Source organism: Crocodylus porosus, unplaced genomic scaffold (genome assembly GCF_001723895.1).
Source record: "Crocodylus porosus isolate Cpor-Errol unplaced genomic scaffold, CroPor_comp1, whole genome shotgun sequence".
Taxonomy (NCBI): Eukaryota; Metazoa; Chordata; order Crocodylia; family Crocodylidae; genus Crocodylus; species Crocodylus porosus.
This window is the reverse complement of record NW_017728910.1, coordinates 12,000,575-12,013,506: the sequence shown is the minus strand read 5'-3', so window position 1 is coordinate 12,013,506 and position 12,932 is coordinate 12,000,575. Positions and strand designations below refer to the sequence as shown.

At 45.2% G+C, this 12,932-nt stretch overlaps 1 protein-coding gene across 4 annotated transcripts in view; it reads left to right on the top strand.

Annotated features, from left to right (window-relative positions):
- Positions 1-12,932, top strand: part of ZBBX (zinc finger B-box domain containing) — a 69,102-nt gene that overhangs the window by 32,261 nt on the left and 23,909 nt on the right. For all 4 annotated transcript variants that reach the window (XM_019532682.1, XM_019532683.1, XM_019532681.1 and 1 more), the window contains 2 exons: positions 10,396-10,563; positions 11,150-11,324. In XM_019532682.1, coding sequence (XP_019388227.1) covers positions 10,396-10,563; positions 11,150-11,324 — 343 coding nt within the window. The remainder of the gene's footprint in view (positions 1-10,395; positions 10,564-11,149; positions 11,325-12,932) is intronic.

Below are 12,932 nucleotides of genomic sequence, written 5' to 3'. Positions count from 1 at the left end.
TGAGGATCGCTTCCTTGAGAAGCAACCACTCTTCTTGAACTCCCATCTCCCTGGGGTCACGGTCCTGAGGGCCTGACCGACAAGCCTCTTGAGCTTGTCAAAGTCGGCTTTTCTGAAGTCAGGGTCTTCTGTGTTGCTGACTGACTTGCCAGCTTTACGGCGGATGGAGAAGGTGATCAGCTCGTGGTCGCTGTCACCGAGCTTCCCATCGATCACTAGGTCGCCGATTAGGTCCTCCCCCGTAGGCAGTACCAGGTCGAGCAGCGCTTTGCCTCTCGTTGGCCCATAGACTTCTTGAGTCAGGTAGAGGTCATCCATGCATGAGAGAAAGCTTTGCGACCGCTCGGATTTAGCTGAGTGATCTTCCCTCGAGATGTCCGGGTAATTGAAGTCGCCCATGACAACCAAGGTCCTGGAGCAAGCGGCCTCAGTCAGTTCCTGGGCGAACTCCTGGTGAAGCTCAGGACTTTGGGTGGGAGGAGCAAGAGCCCTGCAGTGGAGTCGGGCTGAGTCGAGCAGACTGACAGAACGAGTAGCTGCATCACGTTGCAGGGGAGAGAGAACCCTCCCTGGGAGGCTTGGCAGTAGAGACTGGTGGGATTGGATTGTACGTTATAGCCGGTAGGCTTATTGTTCTGTTACAGTCAATTGGCTTATGTTTCTGTGGTGTTATTTGTGTAAAGACCGGAGGACCAGGAGAGGCTGTAGGGGATGGAGGAGGCCTCATTAGGAGCTCCCCAGTGGAGTGGGGGGGGTGGTTCCTGGGTGCCCTGGCAGGGCACAGTGATTGGTGCCAGAGCTGGCACTGCGGGTGAGCGCCGGAGAGAGGCGCGACACTGTGGGGTGTTGTGGCCCCGGCCCCATGGGGGGGGCTGTATTCTGCCCAGTGGGGCATAGGCCCCAGAGAGGGGGGCGGCACGAGAAGCGCTGCGTAGGCCCCAGAGAGGGCGGGCACATCGGAATAGGAAGCCCCAGGGAGGGCAGATTAGAATAGGAGGCTCCAGGGTGAGGGATTGGACACTGATGGCTCCTCTTTTCTTGATCAGGTCTCTTCCATCCTTAGGTCTTAAGGGGGTTGGGTTGAGAGCACTCGGGGACCTCATGAATGCCATTATCATGATAGTCTTCAAGAAAGGCGACGAGCCTTACTTTGGAAATTACAGAGAAATCATCTTGCTGTCCACCACAGGAAACACTGTTGTGAGAACCCTCTTGAACCATCTCTTTCCACTTGCTGAAGAGCGCCTCCTGGAATCTCCTGGGCAGGTTTAGGGCATCAAGAGGCACTACTGACATGGCCTTCAGTGTTTACCAGCTGGGGGAAAAGCTAGGAACAACATAAACCTTTACATGGTCTTTTACCTCATGAAAGCCTTCGACTATCAGTAGAGAAGTGCTGTGTAGGATCTTTCTGAAGTATGGATGCCCACAAAAATTCATCACCATTTTTTGCTTTCTGCTTTATGATGATGTGTGAGCCATGGTTCTCAACAAATCTATCAGAGATTCCTTTGAGGTTAAGATGCGTGTTAAGCAAGGCTGTGCCACTGTTCTATCACTTATCAATATTCCTTACTGCAATGCTGTGTATGACTACCAGCAAGCTTCTAGCTGGAGTGGAGCTAAAGTACCAAATGGATGGTAAGCTGTTAAATCTCAGCCAACTCTGAGTCAAAAACATGACTACCCCAACCAGTTCCAGTACGCTGATGATGCCGTTGTGTGTGCTCACTCAAAAGCAGATTTTCAGGCAATTGTTGACATCTTTACCGAGACGTACAGGAAAATGGGGCTGATGCTTAACATTCAGAAGACTGAGGTCCTCCATCAGTGAGCTCTTAATGAGCAGTCCTGGTAATTCTGATTCAGTCTCCAGGTGAGACCGGAGAGCATTATTTTCTGTACCTTCAAAGTCATCTCTTTGTAGAAGGGCGATGTGAAGAAATGCAACATTGCCTCAAGTGTGCAAGTGCAGCCTTTGGACACCTGAGGAAATGGATCCAATACCAAGCTCACGGCTTAGTCAACAGCTGTGATCCCTCCATCTTACTGTATGGAGCTGAGATGTGGACAACATACAGTCAGCATTTCGTGTCACTGGAGAAATACCAGCAGCACTGTCTGTGGAAGATCCTTTGAATTCAGCCTGTAGATGGACATGTTAACATCAGTGTCCTTTTGCAGCCAAACACTACGAGCAACAAGTGATAAACTGATGTCAACTTTGCTGGGTTGGCCGCATCATCTAGGTGTCCAACTCCAGGCTCCTGAAACAAGTTTTATTCCATCTCAGTCAAGAGGAGGGGAGAAAAAGCACTTCAAGGATAATCAAGGCTAACTTGAAAAAAGTTGATATTGACTCATGTGAGACCTGTTACCCAGGACTGCCCCAGATGGAGGAAGAGTCTGTTGCAAGGATCTCAGTACTTTGAAACTTTACGACAACAATAGGAGACAGAAAAATGGGAGTGGCAGAAACAGCATGTTGTGGACTGAACCAAGAGCCCAGAGCTACCTGCTGCACATGGAAACATGTGCCTGAGCTGTAACAGCCTGTAGATCCCAATAAGCCTCATCAGCCATCTTTGGACCTGCAGATAAGGCAGTCATCCTCAATTGCACACGACTGCAAATCATGATATCCATGAAGAGAGATCCAAAAGGCAGGATTACAGTTTGGGTAGGAGGTAGGTCTACAGTGGAGATAGATATATGCATGAAGTTTTTGTACAGAGGTGGTAGTTGAGATTTGTGGACAGCTGTTGTGGTGAGAGAAGGTGTAGGATGGGGTGCACAACCCAAACTTTTATTGAGGAGCAGTTGCAAGTCTTGCTTTCCAATGAAGGACTGTCGCTAGTGGACCCTATTTTGATCAGATGCAAGTCCTCAACATGTTTACAGGCAGGAAAGTAAAACGCACATTACAGGCGCAAGGTGAGATGAACGAATTGCTCACTCAGTAAAGGCCATGAGAAATCTTTGCTTTTCAGGTTTTTTTTTTTTTTTTTTGTCTAATAAAGTGGTTTAATAAAGACCAGTAGGCTAGTGGAATTGCTCTGGACAGCTATATCCATTGTGGATTCTTGGGATAGGAAGAGAGGAAAAATGATCAAAAGTAAAACTGATTTGGACATTCACTGAAAGTTGGAGCATAAATGAGGAAAACTCTTCAAAGGGCACTTTGAAGGAATACTTGAAGAGTTGGAGAATGAGGAGTGGAGAGCATTATGGAAGGCAAGGAAGAACAATATTTCAAGAGGGAAGGCATAGTTCACTGTCAAGGGACAATACTGAAAATCCAGCTATGACTTCGCTTGTTGTTTTTATAGTCATAGGCCTTAATAATGAGTAACTTTTTAAGCCAGGATAATGATACTAGTTTAGGAAAGTTCATGGCACTCAAGCCACATTATATTTGAGGAATGGAGGCAGATTGAATCTGCCTGCTGTCATCTTTATGACATTATATTATCTGAAATGCTTTCACATTAAAATAACTTTCTGACATTTTTGCCAAAATAATTTAGTGTTTGTTAGCTGATGAGATGGACAGCCTGTCATCGTCCTAAGTACTTAAGTGCTATTCATCTGCATACTTTAAAATACAGTTAAAAAATTCAGTGAAAGTTTTGTTTGGGTTGGGAAGGAAATAGTGGGATAGACTCATCCTGAATAGTATTTGTATCTGATTTCAAAGCTGTGGAGACAGATTTTTAGTTGTCAAAGGTTCACTGAAATAAACTGGTTTATGCCACTTCAGTATTTGTTCCACAGTTACTGTTAAAATGATGATTGATGAAAGTGCTGAATTACAGTTATTTCACCATTTTTTCAAGTTTTTCTTTTTAGTGAAATATGTAAATTAGACAGATTTATCTTTTGTGTTGTTTATAAGATTTGGATAGTAGAAAAACAAGATTAGATTTTATTAGCATTTAATTAGGTCTTCATACTATATGGTGTGAAAAAATGGTAAAGAATTAACATTTGTTAAAGCAGAAATTATATGGCTGGAGGACTCTTATTTTAAAAAATTCTTGGTATCTGTCACGGGGGCACTCGTGTGCCCCGTTCCTAGGAAGAAATAAGGGCAGCTGCCACTCTTCAGGGCAGCCCAGGTGTCGGTTGCTGGGGCAACCACAGCAGGTCACCTGACCAGAAGGGGGCGGGGCCTGGCATTTATAAGCAGCCCAGGCCAAAGCCTAGCTGGCAGTTCCCTTCTGGCAGCCGGAGGAGCAAGAGCCCTGCAGTGGAGTCGGGCTGAGTCGAGCAGACTGACAGAACGAGTAGCTGCATCACGTTGCAGGGGAGAGAGAACCCTCCCTGGGAGGCTTAGCAGGAGAGACTGGTGGGACTGGATTGTACGTTATAGCTGGTAGGCTTATTGTTCTGTTACAGCCGATTGGCTTATGTTTCTGTGGTGTTATTTGTGTAAAGACCGGAGGACCAGGAGAGGCTGTAGGGGATGGAGGAGGCCTCATTAGGAGCTCCCCAGTGGAGTGGGGGGTGGTTCCTTGGTGCCCTGGCAGGGCACAGTGATTGGTGCCGGAGCTGGCACTGCGGGTGAGCGCCAGAGAGAGGCGCGACATTGTGGGGTGTCGTGGCCCCGGCCCCGTGGGGGGGGCTGTATTCTGCCCAGTGGGGCATAGGCCCCGGGGGTGGGGAGCGAGAAGCGCAGCGTAGGCCCCGGGGGGGGGGGCATGAGAAGCGCAGCGTAGGCCCCAGAGAGGGCAGGCACACGGGAATAGGAAGCCCCAGGGAGGGCAGATTAGAATAGGAGGCTCCAGGGTGAGCGATTGGCACCCTACCAGCACAAAGTCCCGGAGAAGGGCGAGCATGCAAGAACAAGCCTGGAGAGGGGCGGACGTGTGGATAGGGCCCTGACAGAGACGAGGCGCGTACAGAATAGAAGCTGGAGAGGGCTGAGCGCACGGTTAGAAGCCCAGACAGGGCCGAGCGTGAGAGTAAGAGCCCGGACAGGGCTGCGCGTACACTTGACAGGCCCAGAGAGGGTGCGTACGCAGTAAGGGCGTGAAGAGCGCGTATATTGGAGAGGCCCCGGGAGAGGGGCTCTTATATTGGAAAGACCCTGGAGAGAGCGTTTACAGGAGAGAAGCCCGGAAAAGGGCGAGAGTGTGAACAGAAGGCCGGGAGGAGTGAGTATATTGGGCGCGCATACTGAGGGACCCCAGAGAAAGGAGGTGCGCCTATTGAGAGACCCCAGGAAGGGACAAACATACAGACACGAGAATGTCCGGCACATCTGCGAGGCTTGGGGCGTGCTAAAGGGGAGGTTGGAGGCACGCGTAGCCCATAAGGCTGGGGTGCACCAGGTCAGTACTGCCAGTATAGGGGGCAGGATATACTTGAGCACCGTGTCCAAGGGGACAATAAGGCAGCGTCCATTATAAAACTATATGACACCAAGATGTGGCGGGCGAGATAGAGGGTGCTGAATCGCCTACTTGGCACGGCCGGGGGTGCTAGGGAGATCACGGCTGCTCCTAGGTCCCCACCCCATGACAGTATCATAGAAACAATGAGTCGGAAGGGACCTAGACAGATCATCTAGTCTGACCCCCTGCCATGGGCAGGAAGGAGCACTGGGGGTGGCAGGGGTCATATGACCCCAGCCAGGTGCTTATTCAGTCTCCTCTTAAAGATCTCCAGGGAAGGTGAGAGCACCACCTCTCTGGGGAGCCTATTCCAGGCTCTGGCCACCCTTACCATGAAGTAGTTCTTCCTAATATCTAACCTAAACCTGTCCTCCCTCAGCTTGTGGCCATTGTTCCTGGTGACTCCAAGGGGGGCCCTGGTGAACAGACTTTCCCCGAGTCCCTGCTGCTGGCCCCTGATAAGGTTGTAGGCAGCCACATGATCCCCCCTCAGTCTCCTCTTGCGGAGACTGAAGAGATTCAGGTCCCTCAGCCTCTCCTCATAGGCCTGGCCACGGAGGCCCTCAACCATACGAGTGGCCCTCCTTGTATGTTAGTTTGCAGTGTGTTATCTTGGTTGTAATCATCCAAGATAACAATTATGATGACTCTTACCTTCTAACCTGGAATGTTACATCATTGTCTTATTTTGCTTAGTTTCTTCTGCTTTTTTGAAAACCCTGATATTTTGTTGTTAGGAACTTTAAATGTGGGGCCCAAACCAGTAAGCTTATACAGGTTCTCCCTTTAACATCAGTTAAACAAGAAGTACAGAACTGAAACAAATGAACAAATTGTCCAGTAAAGAGATTAATGTTGTGCATGTGCATAGTTCAAGCTCCAGGCTTTCAAATCTGTGTGTTGGATGCACTTTTTTTAATTACTAATTAGAATCGCACAGAATGCAGACAGTTGCTGTATTTGCTTTCACACTCCCCTCATCTTATTTGAAAAAAATCACTCTGTCACCTAAACATATTAATGGAGAATTCCACTTTTGTTGGCCCTATCAGGATGCTGTGGGGTTTTTGTTTTATGTAGTCAAAAGTCAAGTGAAATATGGCTAGAGAGCACCTAAGTCTTTTTTTTTTTTTTTTCTAGCCCCTTTTTTTTCCGGCTGTATGATATGAAAGGGAGTAAATGCACATAAAAAATCTTTAAAAACCCTGCCAAGAGGAAGGGCAATTATGTAGAGAACTTTCTTTTCCCTTTATGTATATGCTGTGATCTTAGTGTTTTTTCTCCATCTTTGGCCTTGTGGAAAAATGTAATGTTGCCAGTTATTTTGGGGAGTTTAGAATTAGGAAACCAAAGAAGAACAGTACATTTCCTTTGGGAAAACTTTGTACTTGATGCACGCTTTTACGGTGATAGTCACAGGATAAGAATCTGAATAGAATATGCACTGGCATGACAAAAGTTCATGCTGCTTGAAGCAGTGTTAACTCTCCTTGCATACTCATTGGAAGGTCACAGAATGAAGCTCTGTGGTGTGCAGTCAGTGACAGCACTAATATCAAGGGGAGAATTCTGTTCTTATAATATAGATGCAGTGTTAAGTGTTTGAGGCTTAGGTTACTTTAGCTTCTCCTGTTGCCATTTGGGACTGACATCCCTGTGAGTTGGTGTTAAGAGAATATACCTCATTTAAGACTTTTACATTGCAAGAAAGTTTCTCATTAGTGTTTTTTTTTCCTGTGTATATAATTATGTGGGAGAGTGCAGAGGGGCTTTTATGTTTGTTACACACCCCTATGTACTGCATTTACTTGAATATAAGACAGCCTACTAATAATTAGATGCTATATATGGAAGACTTATACATATGTTACAATTCCCCAGGTATAGAACTGAATTATTGGATGTTTGCCTTGAATTTATTTGTCCCCTTCCCAGTGCTACAGCAGGGAAAATAAATCTGGCGGGCGGGGGGTAAAGTGGCCCACTTGCTCTCCATCCTCCCAATTTCTTCTACCGCCCTTACTGTCAGACCCTTCTTTCCCTGAGCATATGACTGCCAAATAAACATACCTCTAATAATTTGCATATAGGCAAATTAGTATGGGTACCATAGACTTAACTCTGTCAGAATTGATGCATTTTACTTTTTTTGAAACTGCTACAAGTTTAGCATAGGTATTCTGTAGACACACTTTTAAACAGCACTTTTACATCTATACCAAGTGTAAACTCTGCATTTAAGGTTCATGATTTACCATATAGTTCATTGGGCTGGGCATTAGTAGAATCAACAGTGTTTCAAGCCATGGTGACCCCACTGCTGTGTCTGTGTCTGTGTCTGTGTCTACTCCAGATAGCCACTACAAAGGATCTACATGCTATTTAGCCCTGCACTCATAACTGGAACCAGGAATTCTTGTCATGAATCCTGGGATCCTGCAAAAGTTTTTATATGCAGATGAGGTTCAGGACAACTTGATCCATCTCCACTGCAGAGTGGGGCAGCACAAATTATATGTCACTGGCTCAGAGAGGGGGTAACAGAGATTCTGGGTGAACAGTTTGGGTCCCCATTGGTGTTGTCTGCTAGACATTTAAGGCTGGTGAAGAAATAGGAATAATTGGAAATAGGAAAGAAAGACGCAGCTCAGTAGGCCTGTGCAAAGCAGCAAGTATTCACAATGGATTTGGATTTTGTCAATTTGGAGGGACAGTGATTCGATTTGGAGATTCGAATCACTGTCCCAATTCGATTCAGCTGAATCAGATCCAAAGATTCTGCACCGCTTCGGAGATTTGGCCATAGACTAAACAGGTAGCAGTCTTCACCACAGGGGACAAAGCTGCCTCCAGCTGGTAAGTACGTTGTGGTGGGAGGGGGAGGGGGGAAGATAATGGGTGTGGGGAGGGAGGGTTTGGGGCTGGGGCATGGGATGGGGGCAGGGTAGTGTTGAAAGTGGGGACTATGCCCTGCTGCTTCTTGCCCAGCTGGGGTGTCAAGGGGGAGGTGCATTGCAGGCATGGCTTGCTCAAGGCAAAAGGGGAGTTAGCAGCAACAGGGCATAGCCAACTACTTATCCTGCCACTGCTTGCTCTGTTGGGGTGGGATGTGGGCATAGCAGCACTGGGAGTGGGGGCTATGCCCTGCTGCTGGTTGCCTGGTGAGGGGTGCCATGCAGGTGCGGCTTGCTCCGGGCTGAAGGGGCAGGTGGCACCAGGACATAGCCCCCATTCCCAGGGTAGTTGCACCCATATCCCGAGCCCCTAGCTGGGCAAGTGGCAGCAGGGCATAGACCCAGCTCCCCATGGTGCTGCACCCACATTCTGCCCTTTCTGTCCCTGGTTGGGCAAGCAGCGGCAGTGCCCACATCCCATGCCCCCCCCACCCTAGCTGGGCAAGTGGTAGGCTGTGTCTTGCTGCTACTTGCCCCCTTCTGCCTGGAGTGAATTGTGCCTCCATTGCATACCCCCCCCCCCAGCTGGGCATGTGCCAGCAGGGCATTGCCCCCACTCTCAGTGCTGCTGCGCCTGTGTCCCCCTGCCCCAACTGGGCAGCTTGTCCCAGCCCCAATCCCTCCCCTATGCTCCTTCTCTCCCTCTTCTGCCCACCACAACAGACTTACCAGCTGGAGGCAGCTATGTCCAGTGTGGTGAGGACTGCTACCAGTTTAGTCTATGACCGAATCTCCAAAGTGATGCTTAATCTTTTCTGAATTGATTTGGAGGCTTCTGATTCAATTCAGACCTTTTAAGTGGTCTCCCAATTTGATTTGGATTTGGAGATTTGGTCACTGAATCGGGCTGAATCTCCTCTGAATTGAATTGGCTACCGAAGCTTTACGCAGCCCTACAGTTCAGCTGTGGGAACGAAGTGGGAGTCTAAATGTATTCAGTGTAGTAGCTCACCATGACTTGAAAAAGAGTTGGCATCGAGAGGGACTGAACACAATGGGCACTACTAGATATCTGATTAAAATGAGCTGCACTACCCTATTCGTGTGGTACGTTCCTGTTTTATTGCAGTGTTGACTGTATTTAATCAACTTCATAGTTGGTTTCCATTACTGAGAACATGCTGCTTAAGGCATAAGTTTTTAATGATAGACAGTGTTTTTAATGATGTTTCCTTGTATGCAGATGTAAGACGAAGAGCTTTTTTCCCCTGTGCTGTTGGGGGGAAAAAAACCATTGTGTTACATTCAAGTACCCACGTGTGTGGGTACACACACGTACACATGCACACATACGTATAAAAAGTATATTATAATACTTTTATTCTGTACTCTAGGCCCCGTGTCTTAGATTTTCAGTGTCACACTGAAGCAGAGTAAGTCCACACAACAAAGGTTTTTCATTTTTGCTCCCATTCTCTTTTGATTTTACACTTTCCCATTTAGATAATTGGCTAATTCTGGGCAGTCAGAAGCCTATAACCCTATAGCAAGTTCGCTTTATCCTGTTGTAAATTACAAGAGGAATAAAGGAAAGCTATAATGTGCAATGAAAATGTATTTTCAGCTGGGAACAACTTCCATCCTTTGACCTATGCTAACTTGTCTGTATTTTTTAACTAGTTCTCACATGTCATCTTTCAGATAGTTCTTTTGAAGTGTTGACTGATATTCCTTTGGACTCCTTAAATCAGCTTCACCTCTGATTAACTTCCGTAGTTACAGTTCTACACTAGACAAAGTCATTTAATTGACCTTCATTAGATATGTCTTGAAGTGTCATGCTTTTTTAGGTGGTTGGTACCAAAACCTTTGTTTCATACAGGCTTGTTAATATAGTGTGTGCATATTTGAGTATATATGCTGCTGAAGGAAACCCAGACTATTGAAAATAATGTGTGTGGACCTCCATCATTTTGTGTTCTCGCTTCTGGGGTGTTTTTTTGGGTTTTTTTGCTTCTGTCAGTGCAATTCCTTGTGTGTGCAGTTCAGTGAAAAGTCTCTGTGCATTTATTTGAAATTAATTTGGTGATACATTTTATATGTAGGCAAAAGCCAGTGCATCTGTTGGAAAATTGGAAGTTGTTCATCGCTTCATGAAAGAAGTTAATCCAGATGAATCAAAAATGAATCATGAGCAGAAGAAAGAAAGTAGCACAAATCAGCTCACGTCAGACACATCTTCATCTCCGCTAACGTCAACAGGCAGTGCTGTGGTAGGGCAGGGAATTTTTTTGAGCTGTTAATGTTCCTGTAAATCAGAAATTACATTTCACATACAATTCTTGAGACACAATGATTCAGGGTTTGTAGTGCTTTGATTTGGCAAATGACTGATCAGTTTCAGACATTCTCTGACCTGTGTGTGTGTGTGTGTGTCTGCACGTATGTACACGTGCATGGGGGGGGAGAGGAGGGTGTAAGGCTTATATCGACAGAAAATAGACTCCTTTTAATCCTTGTGACCTATATTCGGTCTTAATTGTAATCATTTTAATTTAAAAATGTTATTCATTCTGAGCTCTGCTTCCTCTTACATATTTACTTAAAAATCAGTGTTAGAGCTGTTTTGATGGGGCACCTTAGTTTAGTTTCTCCAAGGAGATGATTTCTTAAAATAGCCTTGAATTCTTGATCACAATTTTACACCAAACCAAGCACAGAGAAAGGGTGGAATGTGATCTCTTCAGTAATTAAGATACAAAAGTTTTAATGCTTTGTGAATAGGTATGTGTGTCTGTGGCGAGAAGAGAATTTCCATTGGGACAAATTTGATTAACTGAGTTTCTGAAATTTATTCAGGAATTTTCTACCTCATCAACATGGACAGGTTTTGAGAATCAGGATGGTAGGTTATTACTGCATGGCACCTTTGATGAGGATGAATCTTCAAAGTCCTTTCAGGAAGCTTTAACTCAGTGGAGGCATGGAAATCATGAACTCAAAAAGAAACAAAATTCTATCAAAGCTGAAGCAGGTATTACTGTGTTGCATGCATTTTAAGAAAGAAGTCCTTACTCATTTTGGTTGGTAGCACATGTTTCAAAGCTTATGTGCTGAGTAGCCTAAATAAGCATTTATACACTCAAGTTGCAAGAGATGATTTTTTTTTTTTAATAACTATCAAAATGACTGATCAAATGTTGATCACCACCTGACGTTGCAGCTGTTTCCTGAGCCGCTGGGCGTTGTCATTGCGATAGGCTGCATGACTGCACCTTACATTTTCTGTCCAGCAGTTGCATTTGCGTAATACCATATTAAAAAGCTTGTTAAAATATTACCTATTACGTCCTAATGTTTTGGAATGGGTTGCAAATGTTACACAGGAGGCTTTTTGTATGGTGATAGTGATGACTGCAATGATGATCTTCAAATGCGCATTGGGTAAAACATGCCAAATCAGTATTAATGTTTTTTGTTGTTGTTTGCCTGTCAGAGCACTCTGAAAGCTGGTAAATCGGTTTCTCTAACTTCATTTAAATCCAGTAAGAGGCATCACTTTACTGGGATAGAATATTATAGCTTGTTTCCATTTATTTTTCAAATGGCAACTTCAGTGTCTCTAATTATGTTAATGGTGCTGTTAGTGGAGATAATGGATATTCTATAACATTTTTTTTAACAGTAAATATATTTTCCTCAAAGTAAAGTATTCTTTCTGTTCCCTAGTATGCAGACCTTTTTTTCCTATTCATAATACAGAAGATGAGCTTTCTATCAGAATTCCTGTGTTCTATTCCTGACTCTCTGACTTGGGCAAGTTTGTTTAATCTCTGTTTTTCAGTAAAACCTGTAAAATGAACATAATAAGATTTAGTTGCCAAAGATTTTGAGATATTCTGATCAAAGGCACATGCTAGAAGTTCAAAGGGTTGTTGTCACATAACTTTCCATCCTGGCTCTTGAGCTTTCATCTGAGACCTCAGTATAACTAGTAAACCCAAGGCATAAAGCCTCCCTCCGAGGCAAGCAAAACACATGCCTTGGGTTTATATGCATTACATTCTAGTGCCCATTCTTTTTTTCCCGCACAGGTCCCCTGAATCTCTAAATTTCAGGTTGAATCCTTCCTATGATATGATCAGTTTAATAACAAAAATAAAATCTTGCGCAGTTGGATTTGTGCCAGATAATCTATCTCTTCTCTAGTATATGGAATGGTAGTTTTCTGTTCTCTTTCTAAAGTGTGAATGGTTGGGCACTTGAGAGGTTCAGAATAATGTTGAACTTTTACTAATAGCTTTTTTTCTGTGATTGGGGTTTCATTTGGAGACTTGTGGGCCCTGCCTTTCTGTGCGTGTATATGCCTGATTTTCTATGAGTAATCCCATAGGCTTAATTGCATAAAGGTAAGAGTGTATATAATTGTTTGGAGATTTAGGGCTTGTGTAACTGTTTTGCTGTCTTCTGAGTCCAAGTGCGTGATCATCAGATGATAGTGGAGGTGATGTAGGTGTCCAGAGTGTTGTGTAGTGTGTCATAGTCCTCTAAACAGCTAGTTTCATAGATTTCATAGACATTAGGGCTGGAAGGGACCTCGGGAGATCATCGAGTCCAGCCCCCTGCCCAAAGGGCAGGAAGT